The 18168-nt window shown below is 37.5% G+C and overlaps 4 protein-coding genes across 6 annotated transcripts; all 4 read left to right on the plus strand.

The window, feature by feature from the left end:
- Nucleotides 1-881: 881 nt before the first annotated feature.
- Nucleotides 882-2492, plus strand: LOC111480757 (protein trichome berefringence-like 7). The gene is made up of 3 exons (XM_023125921.1): nucleotides 882-1648; nucleotides 1721-1879; nucleotides 2186-2492. The coding sequence occupies exons 1-3, from the start codon at nucleotides 882-884 to the stop codon at nucleotides 2490-2492; spliced, it is 1233 nt and encodes a 410-aa protein (XP_022981689.1).
- A 5675-nt stretch (nucleotides 2493-8167) lies between these two features.
- LOC111480592 (alcohol dehydrogenase 1) lies at nucleotides 8168-17528 on the plus strand. 3 transcript variants are annotated; one of them, XM_023125719.1, is made up of 10 exons: nucleotides 8168-8302; nucleotides 15630-15645; nucleotides 15734-15870; nucleotides 15941-15987; nucleotides 16086-16411; nucleotides 16502-16584; nucleotides 16649-16724; nucleotides 16795-16952; nucleotides 17032-17193; nucleotides 17277-17528. In XM_023125719.1, exons 1-10 carry the CDS (start codon nucleotides 8183-8185, stop codon nucleotides 17385-17387), a joined length of 1236 nt encoding a protein of 411 aa, XP_022981487.1. In that variant the 5' UTR covers nucleotides 8168-8182; the 3' UTR covers nucleotides 17388-17528. The 3 variants fall into 3 exon arrangements, with proteins under 3 accessions (XP_022981487.1, XP_022981489.1, XP_022981488.1); XM_023125721.1 differs by lacking the exon at nucleotides 15630-15645 and having other exon boundaries at nucleotides 8224-8316; XM_023125720.1 differs by lacking the exon at nucleotides 8168-8302 and having other exon boundaries at nucleotides 15525-15645.
- Nucleotides 8365-9036, plus strand: LOC111481319 (alcohol dehydrogenase 1-like; the record flags this gene model as incomplete). Its single annotated transcript, XM_023126760.1, has 4 exons — nucleotides 8365-8379; nucleotides 8448-8543; nucleotides 8633-8794; nucleotides 8889-9036. Coding segments are annotated over 4 exons (390 nt in total), but the record flags the coding sequence as incomplete, so codon positions are not given.
- Nucleotides 14322-14927, plus strand: LOC111480702. Its single transcript, XM_023125877.1, has one exon. It carries the CDS (start codon nucleotides 14338-14340, stop codon nucleotides 14785-14787), a length of 450 nt encoding a protein of 149 aa, XP_022981645.1. The 5' UTR covers nucleotides 14322-14337; the 3' UTR covers nucleotides 14788-14927.
- Nucleotides 17529-18168: the final 640 nt, after the last annotated feature.

The following is an 18168-nucleotide window of genomic DNA, read 5'->3' on the forward strand; positions in this document are numbered from 1 at the left end:
ACATGGGAGGTTAGGAGACTTCACAACATGAACATGGGAGGTTAGGAGACTTCACAACATGATGGCCTAGAATGCTAAAGAGCCCGACGTTGTTGTGACAAGTACTCTGCTATGTTAGGAATCATGGATCTCCACAATGATATGATATTTTCCACTTTGAGCATAAGCTCTCGTAGCTTTGCTTTAGGCTTCATCAAAAGGCCTCATACCAATAAAGATAGTATTCTTCACTTATAAATCCATGATCTTCTACTAAATTAACTAACGTGAGACTCACTCCCAATAATCTGACATGCTAGTCATTAACTGTTTAGTATTTATGATGTTAGAATTTAGTTTTATGCATTCTTGCAGGATAGAAAGACTTGATGAACATGATCAATAGGATTAGAGCCTCTAGAAAACACGTTAATTGTATCTACACCAGTAGACAAGCTTTCGAACGTGACCTAAAGTTAATGCTAACAATTCTAAGTAAGCAAGACTTGGATAATGTCCTAGGGTGTTAAGGAGTAAGCATTAACCCAATAAGACGATTTAGAGTTATAGTGTCTAGATATAGTGATGAGACTTAAGGGGTTACAAAATAAAATACGGGATTTAGATATTGATCAACTATATATGATAAACTATAATCTCTTAATGTTGCTAATTAACTTACATAGAGATTAAGTATTTATTGTAATTAATACACAATAAATCAGTTTAAATTTGAAGTTTCTCCCATTTCAAAAACTCCAAAACTTAATCTCCTAATTCAATACAGAAAAGAATTGAAATGTAACAACAAATCAACGGTTTCCATATTGTTTCTTTAAACTCCCATTCTCCATCTCCTCTGCTTAACCCATAATTCATAACCCATAATTCAGAGTACAACAATGGTGGTGAACAAGCAAAGCTCCTACTCAACTCTTCCAAGCTTCAACAATGCCAAATCAAGAACAACCCTCCATTGCTTCAACCAAGTATGGATCCTCCCTTGCTTCCTCACCTTCCTCATCGCCATCGCCTCTACCTACACACTCCTCTTCCCCAACATCCACAAAATCCTCCACCTCACCCCCACGGTCCCACCACACTGCAACGTCTTCGACGGCCAATGGGTAGAGGACAACTCCTCCACCTACCCAATCTACAACTCCACCGACTGCCCCTTCGCGGAGCGAGGGTTCAGCTGCTTGGAAAACGGGCGTAAGGACACGGCGTACATCAACTGGCGGTGGAAGCCAAAGCAATGCGACATTCCAAGGTTCGAGGCTGGGAAAGCGCTGGAGATGCTGAGAGGAAAACGGGTAGTGATTGTCGGCGACTCACTCAGCCGTACACAATGGGAGTCGTGGGTTTGTATGCTGATGGAAGGAGTGGAGAATAAGGAGAGCGTTTATGAAATCAATGGGAGTAATATCACTAAGACAATTCGGCATTTGGGAGTGAGGTTTAGGGACCATAATATCAGCGTGGATTTTTATAGGTCCGTGTTTTTAATGAAGAAGGATTATAAAGTGCCGGCGGGTGCACCGAACAATGTGAGGATGACGGTTAGATTGGACGAAGTGGACGATATCCGTGACCAATGGGTTGATTCAGATGTTTTGGTTTTCAACACTGGTGGTTGGTGGACTGAAAATCGACTTTTCAACGAGATGTAAGTGTTAAGGATATGTCATACTGAATTATAGTTTACTATATTATCATACTTGATCATATGGATGGACAGGAGGTGCTTTTTTCAAATAGGGGACTCATTGGTGATGGGAATGTCTGTGATTGATGGGTATAAGATGGCGTTGAATACGTGGGCTGATTGGGCTGAGGCTAATATCAACCCGAATAGGACAGCCGTTTTCTTCCGCACTATTGAGTCTACTCATTGGAGGTAACGTTGATCTTATTATTGGCCTCGTTCCAATTGAGATGTATTTCTTATTTATAAGCCCACGATAATTTCATAAATTAGTCAACATGAAACAAAAGTACCATATAGAGCCTCTTCTGAGGCCTAAGGAGCCCTCAAATAACCTCTCTTTAATCGAGGCTCAACTCCTTTTTTGGAGTCCTCGAACAAAGTACACCTTTTATTCGACACTTGGTCACTTTTTACTGCACTTTCGAGGCTCATACCTTCTTTATTGACATGATTAAGTTAAGAGTATGACTCCTAATAGATTAATGGTGCATGCAGAGGGCCGAACCAATGCGATGTGAGTCGGGAGCCATTGAAGGAGACGAACGGAAGAGAGAAGAGTGAAAAGTCAGACATAATAATTGAAGTTTTGAGGAAGAGGATGAAGAGGGTTCCGGTGAGAGTGATGCATTTAACGGCGATGGGATCGTATAGAAGCGACGCTCATGTGGGGAATTGGGGAGACAATCCAGGCATGCAAGATTGTGGTCATTGGTGTCTTCCTGGCCTTCCCGATATTTGGAATCAAATTATCTTCACTTATTTTCTTCCTACAATCTCCTCTTTTAATTCCCACCACAATTGAAACCCTATGTTTTACATTATTTTTTGTTTGGGGGTAAAACATTGTTTTTACCTCCTAACTCTATGATATCAATTTCATGTACACGATTAACCGAGCTTTCATACTCTCTAGGTCTTGAGCGTATACACATTTCATGACTTTAGTGATAATGAGTACAAATACTTTATAACTTAAACGATCACACACAACATTTGCAAGAATTTAAATGCATGGGTCTCGGGTTGGAAGTGGGTCTCAGTTGTAGATCTAAGTCGCGAGTTGTGGATCTTGGTGCTGGTTTTGGTTGCGTTGTGCTGAGGCTTGGTATTTGGGTCGTGGATAGAGGGTTTGGATATTGGGTTAGTGGTTGGGTATTCGAGTCAACGAGCAAAGAAGTAATTTTCAACAGTTCCTGGAAGATTGAAAGAGACTCCTTAATGTTAGGATCAATTGGAAATGCATCAAGAGTTTTAAAGTCAGCCTCATCCTACATCACTAAGTTCATGATAAGTCGGTTGACTGAGACGTCAACCAATTGAGTAGGGGAGGATGTCATGATCATTCTTGTCCAAGACGTGTTGCCTATGGTCACAATCGAATGCCTCGATCATGCTTGTACAAGGTGTGTTGCCTATGACCGCATGCATGTTCCAAACCTTTTTACTTGTTTTCACATTAGTTAAGCCTTTACTATTCATGTTCTGTCAATACAAGGGTGTACGACTGTTTGCCAAAATTATGTCTACACCTGTCAAAACTATATGGTTGATGTTCCAAAGCTATATGTGTACACCTATCAAAGCCAAAATCATGTCAAGGCTAAATTCATGTTATATGTTATCAAAGCTATGGTTGATACTATTTATTTTAGCCTATAACATTGCTTTCTTACAAACCGATTTCAAATACTTTCTAAAAGTTTCTTTACCCGTGATTCTAAAATGTATTTTGAGGAACGAGACCCAAGGCTCAAGCATATGTCGCTTGTGCCAAACGACAATCTAAATTATAGTCTACAATATTTTTTTCAAAAATAATTTTTGTGAAATAAAAACATGAGGTTTAAGTATACATCGTCTGTGCCAACGAAAACCCAAATTCTAGTTTGCTAACTTACTTAAGGGTGAGGTAAGTGGCACACAATCACGTTAGCATGACGTACTAAGTTATGCATATATAAGCTGCAAGCATGGTTACTTGATATAACTTATATATGCATAATTCAATACGTCTTGCTATACAAGAAGTTTTTTTTGCTATGTGAGGAACTCTAATTTAAGTTAATGAACTAAGATTTAGGTGATTAATAGATTTAAATCCCTATATAAACATGAATAGATCATCTAAGTCAACATTATGACCTTAAAGGTTTCACGATGATGAAATCAGGATGTTTTCAATAAGCCGATCACTGTTTGATCAAAGAATTAGACTTTAATGTTCCCAGAACACAATTAGCTCTAAGAGCAAGTTAGGAAGTCATGGAAACAAAAATTCCAAGTTATAAACCATCAAAATGCCCTACAACACCTAGTTTACGACCACAACATTCAGGAAAGAGCAAGATAGTTTACTATGTTTACTCGCATAGTGAATGGTATCACCGTAGCCAAGACCACTACCTATTCCCTTCCGTACAATTCAATGCTTCGAGCTTGACTCAAATTTTTCAGATAGGGTAGTGTGTTGAGGTTATTCTATGTTTAGTGCCACTATCATGTGTAGAAATGGTCAAGGTCATTTTAGGTTGAACTTTCTAGAGCCCAAAGAAAATCCCGTGGATATCTCCTAGGTTAAGGATATGGTGAAAGTCTATAAGTAGGTTGCTTACTAAGTATATTTTTACACTCACACATTTTCTCCTTTTCAAAGGAAGTATTCTGGAGTGTAATTTTTTTTTTTTTTTTAATTTTATAGTCATTGTATTTTATTTTATAATTGTATCACAAACTTGTTTCCCCATTTGTAATATTTTAAATAATACCCTATAATTGGATTTAACTTTTATTTATTTTTGGTGTTGTTGACTTTATTTAGATTTAAATTTTATGGATTTTTCATCTTTTATTTTATTTTTATTTATTTTTAATTTTGTCTTATCTAAAATTTGAAGCTTCGAAACTCTGGTCGTGACAATAATATAATATAAAACAGCAAAAAGGGAACAATCAAGGTTTTGTAGTCCCCAATCTGAATTTCCTCTTCTTCACGTTTGTCCTATGTTCGTGAAAGAATGAGTGACTGAATGGTTGATGAGGAGATAATATTATGAAGAGCAAGAATGCTCTATATATATATAGATAATACAAAAATATATTTTGAAAATCTACCTAAAAATTTGCAAAAATGTGGTTTGAACAAATCAAAAACTAAATCAAATCAAAACTAAATCAACTTCTAATGGAGATTTAATCAGATACTAAGTGATAGCAATCTAAACAAATATGTGATCTTTAACACTCTTCATTGTTGAGATGTTGTGAACTCCCAACTTTTTTTTTAACACCCTTCTTACTCCAATTATCTTTCTGTTTAGATGTCGATCAACCAACTCCCAAGTTTTGTTTTTCTCGATCACCGAAAGGTCCTCCTCTGACAGGTGCATCATCAACCAAAACATCTTCTCGTTCATCTTCAGACTCTTCTTGTCGTTTATCTTCCGACTCTTCTAACATGCTAGCAAAGATTAAATTGTTTGGTGCATTAGAAATCTTATTTACCTTCGTCAGTTCTTCCCAATTCCATTGCTCATTTCCAGCAAAATGAACATCTCAGCTCACAATAACACGACTAATGTGGTTTAAAAACTCTGTAAGCTTTGAATATAGTGCTACACCGAACAAAGATGTCAGCTTCTGCCTTTTTGTCAAGCTTATCATGCTTGACCGGTAGAATATAAGTGAAGCAAAGACATCCAAATATTCTAAGGAACTTTAAAGAAGGTTTGTAACCATACCAAACTTCAAATGGTGTCAGGTCCTTCACCCCTTTTGTTGAAATTCGATTTTGCAAGCACACAACAATGTTTGCTGCTTTTCCCCAAAAATGTTTTGGAAGATCCTTCTCATGAAGCATGCATCTCGTCATCTCCATTATGAATCTATTCCTCCTTTCACTGACGTCATTCTGTTGAGGAGTGTATGGTGTTGTCAATTGATGTTCAATTCCAGCCTCTTCACAATACCTGTTAAAAGTTTTTGAAGTGTACTCCTTACCATAATCTGATCATATAGTTTGAATCAAGCATGCACTTTCATTCTCAACTCTGACTTTGAATTTCCAAAGTACACTTGCAACTTCATTTAATGATGGCATTCTCTAAGGACCACAAAGATCAGTATGAACCAGTTGCAGTTTTTTCGAGGCTCTCCATGCATGTTTAGGAAAGGGTTGCCTATGTTGCTTCCCAAAATTACAAGTACGGTAAGGAGGTAGGTCATCATCAATGTAAGTGAGTCCTTCTACCAACTTCTTTGACCACAAAGATCAGTATGAACTAGCTGCAGTTTTTTCGAGGCTCTCCATGCCTGTTTAGGAAAGGGTTGCCTATGTTCCTTCCCAAAATTACAAGTATGGCAAGGAGGTATGTCATCATCAATGTCAGCGAGTCCTTCTACCAGCTTCTTTGACCACAAAGATCAGTATGAACTAGCTGCAGTTTTTTCGAGGCTCTCCATTCCTGTTTAGGAAAGGGTTGCCTATGTTGCTTCCCAAAATTACAAGTACGGCAAGGAGGTATGTCATCATCAATGTCAGCGAGTCTTTCTACCAGCTTCTTTGACTACATCTGAAGCAAACCTCATTAATGAAAGTGCCCAAGTCTTTTGTGCCAAATCTCAGTGGCACTAGCTCTGGATATAAAGGCCATCGGCTCTTTCTCCATCAGATTTAGAGCAAAGCTTTTTTCTGTCATTTTGAGATTGAACAAGTCTTTGTCATTAGGATCTTTGATAAAACACTGCTTATTCTCAGACAACACTTTACAGCCTTTATCAAGTAACCGACCAACCTTTATCAAGTAACTGACCAACACTTAAAGATTTTGATCAATTTTAGGTATCTGGAATAAATTTTGTACCTTCATAACTTGTTATAGGTACTGTGCCTTTTCCTTTGACTTCCAAGTGTTCACCATTGCCAATTCTCACTCTCTTGACTTCAGTGTCTCTTAATTTCTCAAAAAACTCTTTGTCATATGTTATATGGTTTGTGCACCCACTGCCAATCAACCAGCTCTCGCTTGATTCTTTGCCTGAGAAACAAGTGACCACAAACAATTGATCTTCTTCTTCTTGATCAATTACCTGTGCCTCTACTTCTTTCACCTGTCCTTTGACTTTGCAGATCACAGCTTCATGTCCAAGTTGATTGCATTTGGAGCATTTGGCATCAGGTCTTCTCCAACACTTGTATGGTGGATGACCTTTCTTCTCAATATGGTGGCAAGGTGGATAGGATTTTTTGAAACCTCCTCCTTTTGTCTTTTGATAATTGGCAGATGATTCTCCATTCGACGATTGAATTTTGAAAATTTTCTTGTTTTTATACCTGCTATCGTCTTGATGCTTAACCGGTAAGGCACCTTCAATCACCCCTTCTTGCCTCATAGACCTCATTTGCTCTTGTGCTTGTAAAACATTCAAGAGCTCTGTAAGAGAAATCTTTGACAAGTCTTTGGTTTTCTCTAGAGTAGTAATGGTAGCTTCAAACTTCTTTGGAATAGTGACTAACAGCTTTTCAACGATCCTGGAATCATTTAACACAGAACCAAGCAATCTCACCTTGTTGGCAATGTTGAGAAGTCTGTCAGAGTACTCTTTCACCGACTCCGACTCCTTCATCTTCTGCAACTTGAAATCCTTAATCAAATTAAGGACTTCCATTCCACGAATCCTCTCATCTTCTTCATATTCAACCTTGAGATAATCCCAGATTTCCTTTGCTATTTTGAGGGACATTATTCGCATGAAGATTATTAACGGCAAATAGGCAAGCTTTTTCCTTTGATTTTCTTGTCTTCTTTTCCTTTTGTACTTTGATTTGTGGTATAGTAGGATTTGCTGGAAGCAGAGGGACCTCGTAATCCTCTTCTATTGCTTCCCAAAGATCCAAAGCCTCTAGGTAAGTCTCCATACGAACTGCCCACATTTGATAATTGTCTCCATCAAAGACTGGTTAGTGAAAGAATGGGTGATTGAATGGTTGATGAGAATATTATATTATGGAGAGAAAGAAGGCTCTATATTATATTAATAAGATAGTAACTTAAAATAAAAAACTAAATCAAATAAGATACTAACTTAAATGAATTTAAACAAATACATAATCTTCAACGTCCCTAACCACCAAGTTGCCATATTTCTAACTATTTTCCCACCCTTTGTCAAATCCCAAAGCGTCATCAAGAACCCAAGGAACCTGACAAAACCACATAGCCCACAGAGAGATTGAAAATAATTAACGGTTTTCTTTGGCACTGTGAATATAGCATTTCCAGTCCAAGGTCAACGCATGGGAGGTTTCAGAAGGTCAACGCATCCACCTCCAAGTTGTTTATTGGGTGTTTCTCTTGTCCAAGTTGCCATTTTTGTGTCTCTACTTTTCTGTTGGTTTTTTAAATGCCAAAAGAAGCCAAACGCAGACAACAAAACCACATACGGTATTCATCGCCCACAAGGACGACTGCCCAATTATATTTATACTCCTAATCAATGCTTTTCCTAATACCCACTATAAAATACACCCTTCCAACTCTAAACATTCATCCATCAAAATACAAACCAAAACAACATCTGATTCTTGAAAGTCATGTCCAATACCGCCGGTCAAGTCATCAAATGCAAGGGTTCGAACCCCATATCATATCATATCAGAGTTGTGGAGAGCGTAGGAGAGGCCAGTCCAGCAGGTTAGGGTTTAGGGTTAATCAATTTTAGGGCAGTAACCAATTAATTTGATTTGAAAAAATGAACACAGGTGATTGCGGAGATGACCAATGGAGGCGTGGATCGAAGCGTTGAATGTACAGGAAGCGTCCAAGCAATGATCTCTGCGTTTGAATGTGTTCATGATGTAATTAATGATTATAGTTTCAGTTATTTGTTAGACAGGTATGTGTTTTAATATTAATTAGTGGATGATATGATATGATATGTGATCAGGGGTGGGGCGTTGCTGTGCTTGTTGGGGTACCAAACAAAGATGATTCCTTCAAAACACATCCAATGAATTTCTTGAACGAGAAGACCCTGAAGGGAACGTTCTTTGGGAACTACAAGACCCGTTCCGACATTCCAAATGTGGTGGAGCAGTACTTGAAGAAGGTACATACGATTCATATATATATATATATTAACTGAGGCAACCATATTCGCATCTCATTCATTAATAGCTTCGAATATGTATTAATTATGGCAGGAGTTGGAATTGGAGAAGTTCATTACTAACTCTGTCCCCTTTTCTGAGATCAACAAGGCATTCCATTACATGCTACAAGGACAGTCAATTCGATGCATCATCCGAATGGAGCATTGATATGTTTCCAAACCCCTTTGTGTTCCTCCTTCAAAAACCAAACAAATAACCAAAATAAAACATCTTCTTTGTTCTCTTTTATCGTCTTCTGGTAACAAACTGTTTTTCTTCTGTTTTGTTGTTTCTATAATTTCAAGTTTGGTTGTACATTTGAGTGTTGTGGATGTAATTACAGTTCGTTGAGTAATGTATTATTAATTCAAATTTCTTTCTTTATGTTCCATTCAATTACTTTCATCACAAATTTAATTGTCATAATAAGCATATCTTCCCTTTAATTTATTATCAATAACATGTGATTACATACATAATACAAATCTTACAACACTCATCACTAAAAGCCTTAAATCAAATTCATATAAATTGATACGAAACATGTGATAATTTGGGGGGAAAAGAGAGAAAAGGAAAGAAAAGGAAAAAGAAAGAAAGAAAAAGGTTTTGAAGAAAAGAAAGAGGAAAAAGGATTGGAATCGAATTTGAGGTTGTTGCTTAATTACTACACAAATATGAGGTTGTTGCTTAATTACTACACAAATATGAGTTGTTGCTTAATTACTTTCGGCCTATAACATTGTTTTCTTATAAATTGATTTCCAAATTATTTAGGTATTGGCTGCCTTACTCAAGAGGGAGAGTAAGTATCGCATAAAGCTTTATGAATTTGACGGAATGCAATTGCAATAGTTGGTATCAGAGCTAAATTGACTCCTTGAATTTGATCGGACTAGTAAAGATTGAAGATTGATTGCTCTATCTAAGTTAAGTTCATAACAAAATGAGATTCTAGTAATCTCGTATGAATGAGATTGTAATAAAGCCGACAAGATCGAAGAAATGGCAAGCCACTTTGAGGAAATTCCTATCTATGAACTAATGTTGAGGGTCAAGACGCTAGAAGACAAGGTCACAACAGCTATTGACTTCAAGTGTGAGGATAGCTCGACTAGCACAAACCTAAATAATTCCAGAAAATATCATTCAAATGGTTTATGAAATGTACTAGGACATAAGAGCAGTCCTTGAGGTGGATAGAGCTGTAGTGGCAGATTTGAGTGCCAAGCTAACCCTCACCATGACACTAGTAGGGAACCAAACCCCAACTGGGGGATGCGGTCCAATATAATAAGGTGAAGGTCGAGGGGCTTGCCCTTTTGTGGGGTTCAAGATGCTAGGGATTTAGAAAACTTTATCTTTGACCTCAAATAATATTTTCGAGCCACAAATACTACGACAAAAGAGACAAAGGTCACACAGGCAATAATGCATCTAGTCAACTATGCAAAGTTGTTATGGAGATCCAAATACATGGACATTCAAGATAGTTGATATACCATAGACACTTGAGAGAGCTTAAAACAAAGAATTCCTCTCACATTTCTTCAAGAGAATGTTGAGATAATAGCAAGGAGTAAGTTAAGGGAGCTACGACATATTAGGAATATCTAAGACTACGTTAAGCAGTTTTATAGGCTTATGTTGAATATTCGTCAAATGTCAGATAAATACAAAATATTCAATTTTGTCAAAAGGCTGAAGGGTGAGCAAAGACCAAACTCAAAAAAAAAAAATAATAATAATAAAATAAAATAAAATAATAATAATAATAATAAAAATAAAAAATAAAAATAAATAAAAATAAAAAAATAGTTTAACCTTTTTACACCCTATGCTATCCGCGAACAAATGTTTGACCTTAGCAATGACCAATCCCACGATGTAAGGTGAAATCAAGCTTTGACAAGTGAAGGTAGAGAATTACATATCCAACTCCCCTAAAGGCAGGGGAGGTGACAAACTCGAAGTTGGAGGACCGAACACTAAATCCTTCCAATAGAGAGGTAAAATTCTATGGCGGATACCTCACAACCAGAACAACTATAGTCAAGGGCCCTCGTTTTGCTTCATATTTAAGGATGCCCACAGAATCTGAATATCACAAAATGCATCACTCTATGCTTTCCAAGCAAAATTTGAAACAAATTTAGAAGCTGAATATGAGATAGAAGAAGTCGAAATACTAGAAGTCGAAATACTGCTAGTCGAAAGTATTGAAAACTCTTGCACGGGGGCCCTAAAGTGCTTATCTAATCTCTAGAAGAGAGTGAGAGAGATAAAAGAGCTAGTGGAATAGGGTCTTATATAAGTCGAAACCTTAGTTAATCATAGAGTAGCTAAGGATACTAATATCTTTGGAGCCACTCACAACTTCACGACGAAGACTGAAGCGAAGTGATTGAACATCCTCTAGCGTCTATACATAAGAAGGATGAAAGCGTCAATGCGGTAACCAACTGGGGACTTAGACTGAACAAACCGATTTTGTGATTACCAAGATGGTTAACTTCGAAGTCATGCTAGAGATAGATTTCCTGCTCGAACACAAAGTCATACTCATGCCTCTAGAAAAATGCTGGTCCAACTACATTATCATTCAGACTAACACCCTTCAAACATGTTAAAATCAGGTATTTGTTTAGATTGTTGTCAGTTGATTAAATCTATAATTAGTTTTGATTTGATTTAATTTTGATTTACCAGTTTGTTACCCGATTTTCTGCATATTTTTAGGTAGTTTTTTTAATATCTTTATATATTTTCTGTATATATATAGAGCCTTCTTGCTCTTTATAATACGATCTTCTTATCAACCATTCAATCACTCACTCTAAGCCATTCAATCACTCACTCTAAGTGTTGGTCAGTTCCTTGATAAACGCAATAAATTGTTGTTTGAGAATAAGTGTTGATCGCTATAAGTGTTGGTCAGTGCTTGATCAGAGATGCTAGTGGCAAAAACTTGTTCAACGTCAAAATAAAAGGGAAAAAACTTTGCTCTAAATCCAAAGAGCAGAGGGCCTTTATGTCCAAAGCTAGTGCCACTAGGATTTGGCACAAAAGACTTGAGCACTTTCATCATCGATGTTTGCTTCAGATGCAGTCAAAGAAGCTGGTAGAAGGACTCGCTGACATTGATGATGACATGCCTCTTTGCTGTGCTTGTAATTTTGGGAAGCAACATAGGTAACTCTTTCCTAAACAGGCATGGAGAGCCTCGAAAATATGCAGTTGGTTCATACTGATCTTTGTGGTCCAAAGCGAACACCATCATTAAATATTAGAGTTGAGAATGATAGTGCATGCTTAATTCATACTATAAGATCAAATAATGACAAGGAGTACACCTCAGAAACCTTTAACAGGTTTTGAGAAGAGGCTGGAATTGAACATCAATTGACAGCACCATACACTTCTCAATAGAATGACGTTAGTGAAAGGAGGAATAGATTCATAATGGAGATGACAAGATGCATGCTTCATGAGAAGAATCTTCCGAAACGTTTTTGGGGAGAAGCAGCAAACACTGTTGTGTACTTGCAAAATCGAATTTCAACAAAAGCTGTGAAGAACTACACCATTTGAAGCTTGCATAATAGAAGAGTCTAAAGATGAATGACAAGATGTTTTGGTTGATGATGCACCTGTCAAAGGAGGAGCTTTCAATGATCGAGAAAAACAAAACCTGGGAGTTGGTTGATCGACATCTAAACAGAAAGATAATTGGAGTAAGATGAGTGGTCAGGAAAAAGCTTGTAGTTCACAACATCTAAACAATGAAGAGTGTTAAAGATCACATGTTTGTTTAGATTTCTATCCATTAGTATCAGATTAAATCTCTTTATAGTTTTGATTTGATTTACTCCTTTGTTACCGGATATTCTCCATATTTTTAGGTGGATTTCTTAATAGAGCCTTCTTGCTCTTCTAATATGATCTTCTTATCAACTATTCAAACACTCACTCTTTCACTAACAAAATAAAAGGGGTGACAATGATTTCGGTGCTACAGTTGAGAATGGATGGTGATGATGATTTCGTCGCTACAGTTGAGAGTGGATCTTACTCATGATAAACCCACGCTCATTAATTTTCATGGTTGAAGAAAAGAGCTAGAGTGAGCAAACTCCAAGAGAAACCTTGCGATCGCTAGAGGAATGCCACGATACAAGTCCAAGGTCAAAATAAGTATTTATCTCCTTTACTGAGCCGAGACACTAATTTCTAAGCCGCAGAGTTGAGCCGAGCCAACCAAGCCGTGTAAGCCAAAGGAGTTTTTTGCTACAGACTTGATGCGGTGCAATAAGGTGCTGATGCATGTGCAAGTTGAAGTTAGGTCGAGGCACCGATTGTCAAGTCAGTTGCTGCAGGCATCCGGGTCACGGGTTGCAGATTTGGGTTGTGTGACATTTAAGGAGTATCAAATACGCGTATAAAATTCATATTTTGAATCATGCATATTCTTAATTTGATTAGAGGCATTCATGGAATGAGTTTAGTCGAACTAGGACATTTTTTAAACTCAACCCAATTGTTTAGGTTGAAAATTTTTTCAACATAAACCATCCTTATTAGATGATGAACCTTGAGGTGGTTCGGTCATTATTCAAATATTTTTTTAATAAAAGTAAAATGTTAGTTCATAAAATATATATTTACTTATTTTCAAACTTTTTAATTAAAATTTGTTACTGGATGAAAAATTACCTTCCAAATTGTTAAATTATTTAAGTATTATGGAAGAATAAATCATTAAAAAAATAATGAAATTAAATAAATAAAAATAAAAGAATGGCATATAATTGTATCCTATAAGCAAAAATATATTTTTAGAATTAATAATAATTCAAATAGTTGGTTTCAACCCATTTTAATTTTAATAAATCATAAATAAATTTAATTCATAAAATTATTATTTATTTGAACTCCATCTAATAAAAATAACTTCTAGCTTATGACTTTATTTTCGGCTTCTTTAAAAGATCTTATATCAATGGAGAGAATATTCTTTGATTATAAAAGCACGATCACTTCCTAAATTAGTCAATGTAGAACTTTCATCCAACCTATTAAACTCATCTTTAACGTTTGGACCATAGCCCAATCCAAAACGAGTGATTTATCCATTTTTATAGTAATAATGATGGGTGTGTTATTAAAGTAATTTGAGAGCATAAATTATTGTCCTTGTTTGTGCATCAAAATAAGTAGATTTCATGTGTTTAAATTAAGTATTTTATTAATGGAAAGCAATTAGCAGCAAATTCTTAGCATTAAAAAGAAAAAATAATAATAAGCTTGTAAGAGACTGTAAGCAAATAGGGGGAGTTGGAGTGTTTTGAAATCCAAAAAAACCCATCCTTAGAATAACAGTCAAGTCATTTCAATTCTTTCATTCCAATTCTAACGCTCAAACCAAACAAACCAACCAATCAAACTCTATAAATACGCATAATCTACGCACCTCTTTTCACCAACCAACTTACACACCAAAATGGCCGCTCAAAACACTTCCAATCTCGGTCGCATCCCTCCGCCCCCGCCCCCGTCCCCGTCCCCGAACGGTCACACCGCAGTTATCGTAATCGTTTTCATTTCCTTAGGCTCATGTCTTTTGTTCTTCACATTTGTCGCAGCTGCATTCTTTTGTTGTTTCATCAAAAAGAGAAACAAGAAACCATGTCCACGAGACGAAGTTGCAGAGGTCATCCGTGTTGATGGACACAGGAAGGTCCATGAAGATGTCGCACAAGATGCCCACGGGCGGCAGGCTGTGACGGTGACCATCGAGGACGATGTCCATATCGACGAAATAGCAAAGAAGAAAGAGCATAGGCATGGGTTTGGCTTGCATGGGAAGCATGAAGGAAGCAATTCTAGCACAATCCAAGTGCCACCATCTTCTTCAACTTTGGATTCTAATGTTACCCATCACCAATCTTGAAAACATGTTGGTGCCCATCTGAATTTATCATTCCTATAAAAATAATAATGTTGTAGTGATAATTACAACTTTAATTCTATAATTATTTTTTACTGTTTCAAAATTTTATTTAAATAAAATTATATTTGCATGGTTTTACTGTACACAATTTTTTAAAAATTGAAGTATTATAGAGTAAAGATGTCCATTTAATCTATAGAGTAAAAGTCTTGTAGGGACTCTTCTCGAACAAAGTGGGGATTTCCCATTTAGACAAGGAATTGGAGAGGGAGTGGGAAGAAATTTCTCCCAATTAGATAAATGGGGTCGGAGAAGGAGAAATATATCCATGTTTTCGTTACCGCTCAATTATCGGACCAAATTATTGATGCCTACATTAATTTTATATTTTAATAAGAGGAATAAATTAACAGTAATTAATAATTTATATGGAAAAAACGAGGAAGTTTTGTTTTTGAAATGATTATTTTGTATAAGAATGAGAAGTAGAAAAATGTTTTGGTGATAACCCAATCCTCGTCAATGCTTTCCGTTAATCTTATCCCAATTGTGGATGAAATATCTCTATTCCAACTTATACTTGAAGAGTATTTGACGGTGAACCCATTGACCATTTCTAAACCTTTATTAATAATACCACGCGTCGCCACTACGAACCCGCCCTGTCGGATAACTGGACACGCCAGCGGCTTTGCTCCCCGCGCCAACCGCTACTGCTTTTACCATTCATTCTTTCAATCTATAAAATCCCCCATTTCCATCAACAAACACAACCTCTAATCAAATACTCACTCATCTGAATCTTTCATCTTCTCAAAGCTATGTCGGCCACTGCCGGTCAAGTCATCAAATGCAAAGGTTCGAACCCCATTTTCAATTCTTCAAACCTCTTTAATTTTATCCTTTTCATGATCCGATTTGAAGCTATGATAATTATTTGGTGCAGCTGCCGTGGCATGGGAAGCCGGAAAGCCACTGGTGATCGAGGAAGTGGAAGTGGCCCCTCCTCAAGCTAATGAAGTCCGTGTCAAGATTCTCTTTACTGCCCTCTGCCACACTGATGTCTACTTCTGGGAGGCCAAGGTAAACAATTTCAAACATGTTTGTTTAGTCTGTGGGTCTTCTCAAAATGGCTTCTTTTGTGTTCTGTCAGGGCCAAACACCCCTGTTTCCTCGCATTTTTGGACATGAAGCTGGAGGGTAAATGTTTGAATGATTTTGAGACGGTTTCGGGATTCGTGTTGTTAAGGTTGTTCTGTTTCTGAGATGTGTTGTGTTGTGTTGTGTTATGTTATCAGAGTTGTGGAGAGTGTAGGGGAGGGTGTGAAGGATCTGCAACCAGGAGACCACGTTCTTCCTGTGTTCACTGGGGAATGCGGGGATTGTCTCCATTGTAAATCGGAAGAGAGCAACATGTGCGATCTTCTTCGGATCAACACCGACCGTGGTGTTATGATAAGTGATGGCAAGTCAAGGTTCTCCATAAAAGGACAGCCCATTCACCACTTTGTTGGAACCTCCACATTTAGCGAATACACCGTTGTTCACTTCGGCTGTCTCGCCAAGATCAACCCAGCTGCCCCCCTCGACAAAGTTTGTGTTCTTAGCTGCGGAATATCCACAGGTTTCCACAACTTTATGCCCTGTTTTTATAATACTACGCTAGCATGAATTCATGAATTCATGAATTAACCCAATTAGGTTTGAAATTTAGGACTTGGTGCCACTTTGAATGTTGCAAAGCCTAAAAAGGGCTCATCTGTTGCAATTTTCGGACTTGGAGCTGTTGGGCTCGCAGTAAGTTTACTTGCAGATTCTGATTTTCATTATTTCGAATCACTGAATTTTCTCTGGATTGAAGGCTGCCGAAGGAGCAAGAATTTTGGGGGCATCCAGGATCATTGGTGTTGATCTGAACCCAGCTCGATTTGAAGAAGGTAAAATCAAATTACAAGGCCTTTCATAGTTTAGGATGGATTATGATGTTATTTTTCCCAACAAGTGCAGCAAAGAAATTCGGTTGCAACGAGTTTGTGAATCCAAAGGATCATAGCAAGCCTGTTCAGGAGGTGATTGCCGGGATGACCGATGGAGGAGTCGACCGGAGTGTCGAATGCACCGGGAGCATTCAAGCAATGATCTCGGCGTTCGAATGTGTCCATGATGTAACTCCTTAGGAATCTCAATCTGAGTGTTGCATTGAGGAAGCCGAAATATTAAACGAACTTGTTGTGTGGTTGACAGGGTTGGGGGGTTGCGGTGCTGGTCGGGGTGCCGAACAAGGACGACGCGTTCAAGACTCATCCCATGAATTTCCTGAATGAGAGAACGCTGAAGGGGACTTTCTTTGGGAACTACAAGACTCGAACCGACATTCCCGGGGTGGTGGAGAAGTACTTGAAGAAGGTAAGATGTCTGTTTGTTTAGGTTTGTAGAGATGACAGAGTTATTTGATTGTTGCTGAGGGTGGTTTGGCTTGTTTGGTGAAGGAGCTGGAATTGGAGAAGTTCATAACACACTCGGTGCCATTTGGTGAGATCAACAAGGCATTCGAGTACATGCTGAAGGGGGAGTCAATTAGGTGCATTATTAGGATGTGAGATTGTGGACTGATTTTGTGTTTTGCTTTGTTGGAGGGGAACTATGTTGTTCTTGGTTTTTGTATGCATTTCTTCCCTCTGTGAAACTAATAAAGCTCCGAATATTGGGAGTTCGATGTTCATCCTGATATTTTTGGTACATTTTCTTTTGAAGTCCATAAAAGGTGCGAGTATGAAAGACAATCTTATCATAAATTAACCCTTCCACGGGACCATAAAGTCACATAGAATTTCCTCTGTGTCCTGCTCTAGATGGGGTTTCCATTTCCATACATTAGAGTGGCAATAGACCATCTTATCTGATAAATTTGAGTCAAGCTCGAAATATTGAATCATACGAGAGGGAATAGGAAGTGGTTTTGGCTATGGTGATACAATTCACAATGCCTGAAATATCTTGGTCTTTCCTAAATGTCGTGATGGTAACCTAGGTGTTGTAGGGCATTTTTCTAGGTGGTGTAGGGCATTTTCCTAGACTATAACTTGACTTCTTCTTTCATGACTTTCTGGAATTGCTCTGGTAGCTAATTGTGTTCTGGGAACATTAAAGTCTAGTTCTTTGATCGCAACTCATTATCTATGGGTGATCGGCTTATTGAAAACGTCGTGATTTTATCATCGTAAATATACCAGTTCTCTAAGATCATAATCTAAATCTTAATTCTTTAACTTAAATCGAAGTTCTAGTATGGAGGAAATCTTCAATGCACACATAAGCTATATTCGGTGATCATACTTGTATGCTAGCATATAAGTATTACTTGAAAGAAATGCATTACGG

The sequence above is a fragment of the Cucurbita maxima genome, unplaced genomic scaffold (genome assembly GCF_002738345.1).
Source record: "Cucurbita maxima cultivar Rimu unplaced genomic scaffold, Cmax_1.0 Cma_Scf00006, whole genome shotgun sequence".
NCBI classification, from domain to species: domain Eukaryota; kingdom Viridiplantae; phylum Streptophyta; class Magnoliopsida; order Cucurbitales; family Cucurbitaceae; genus Cucurbita; species Cucurbita maxima.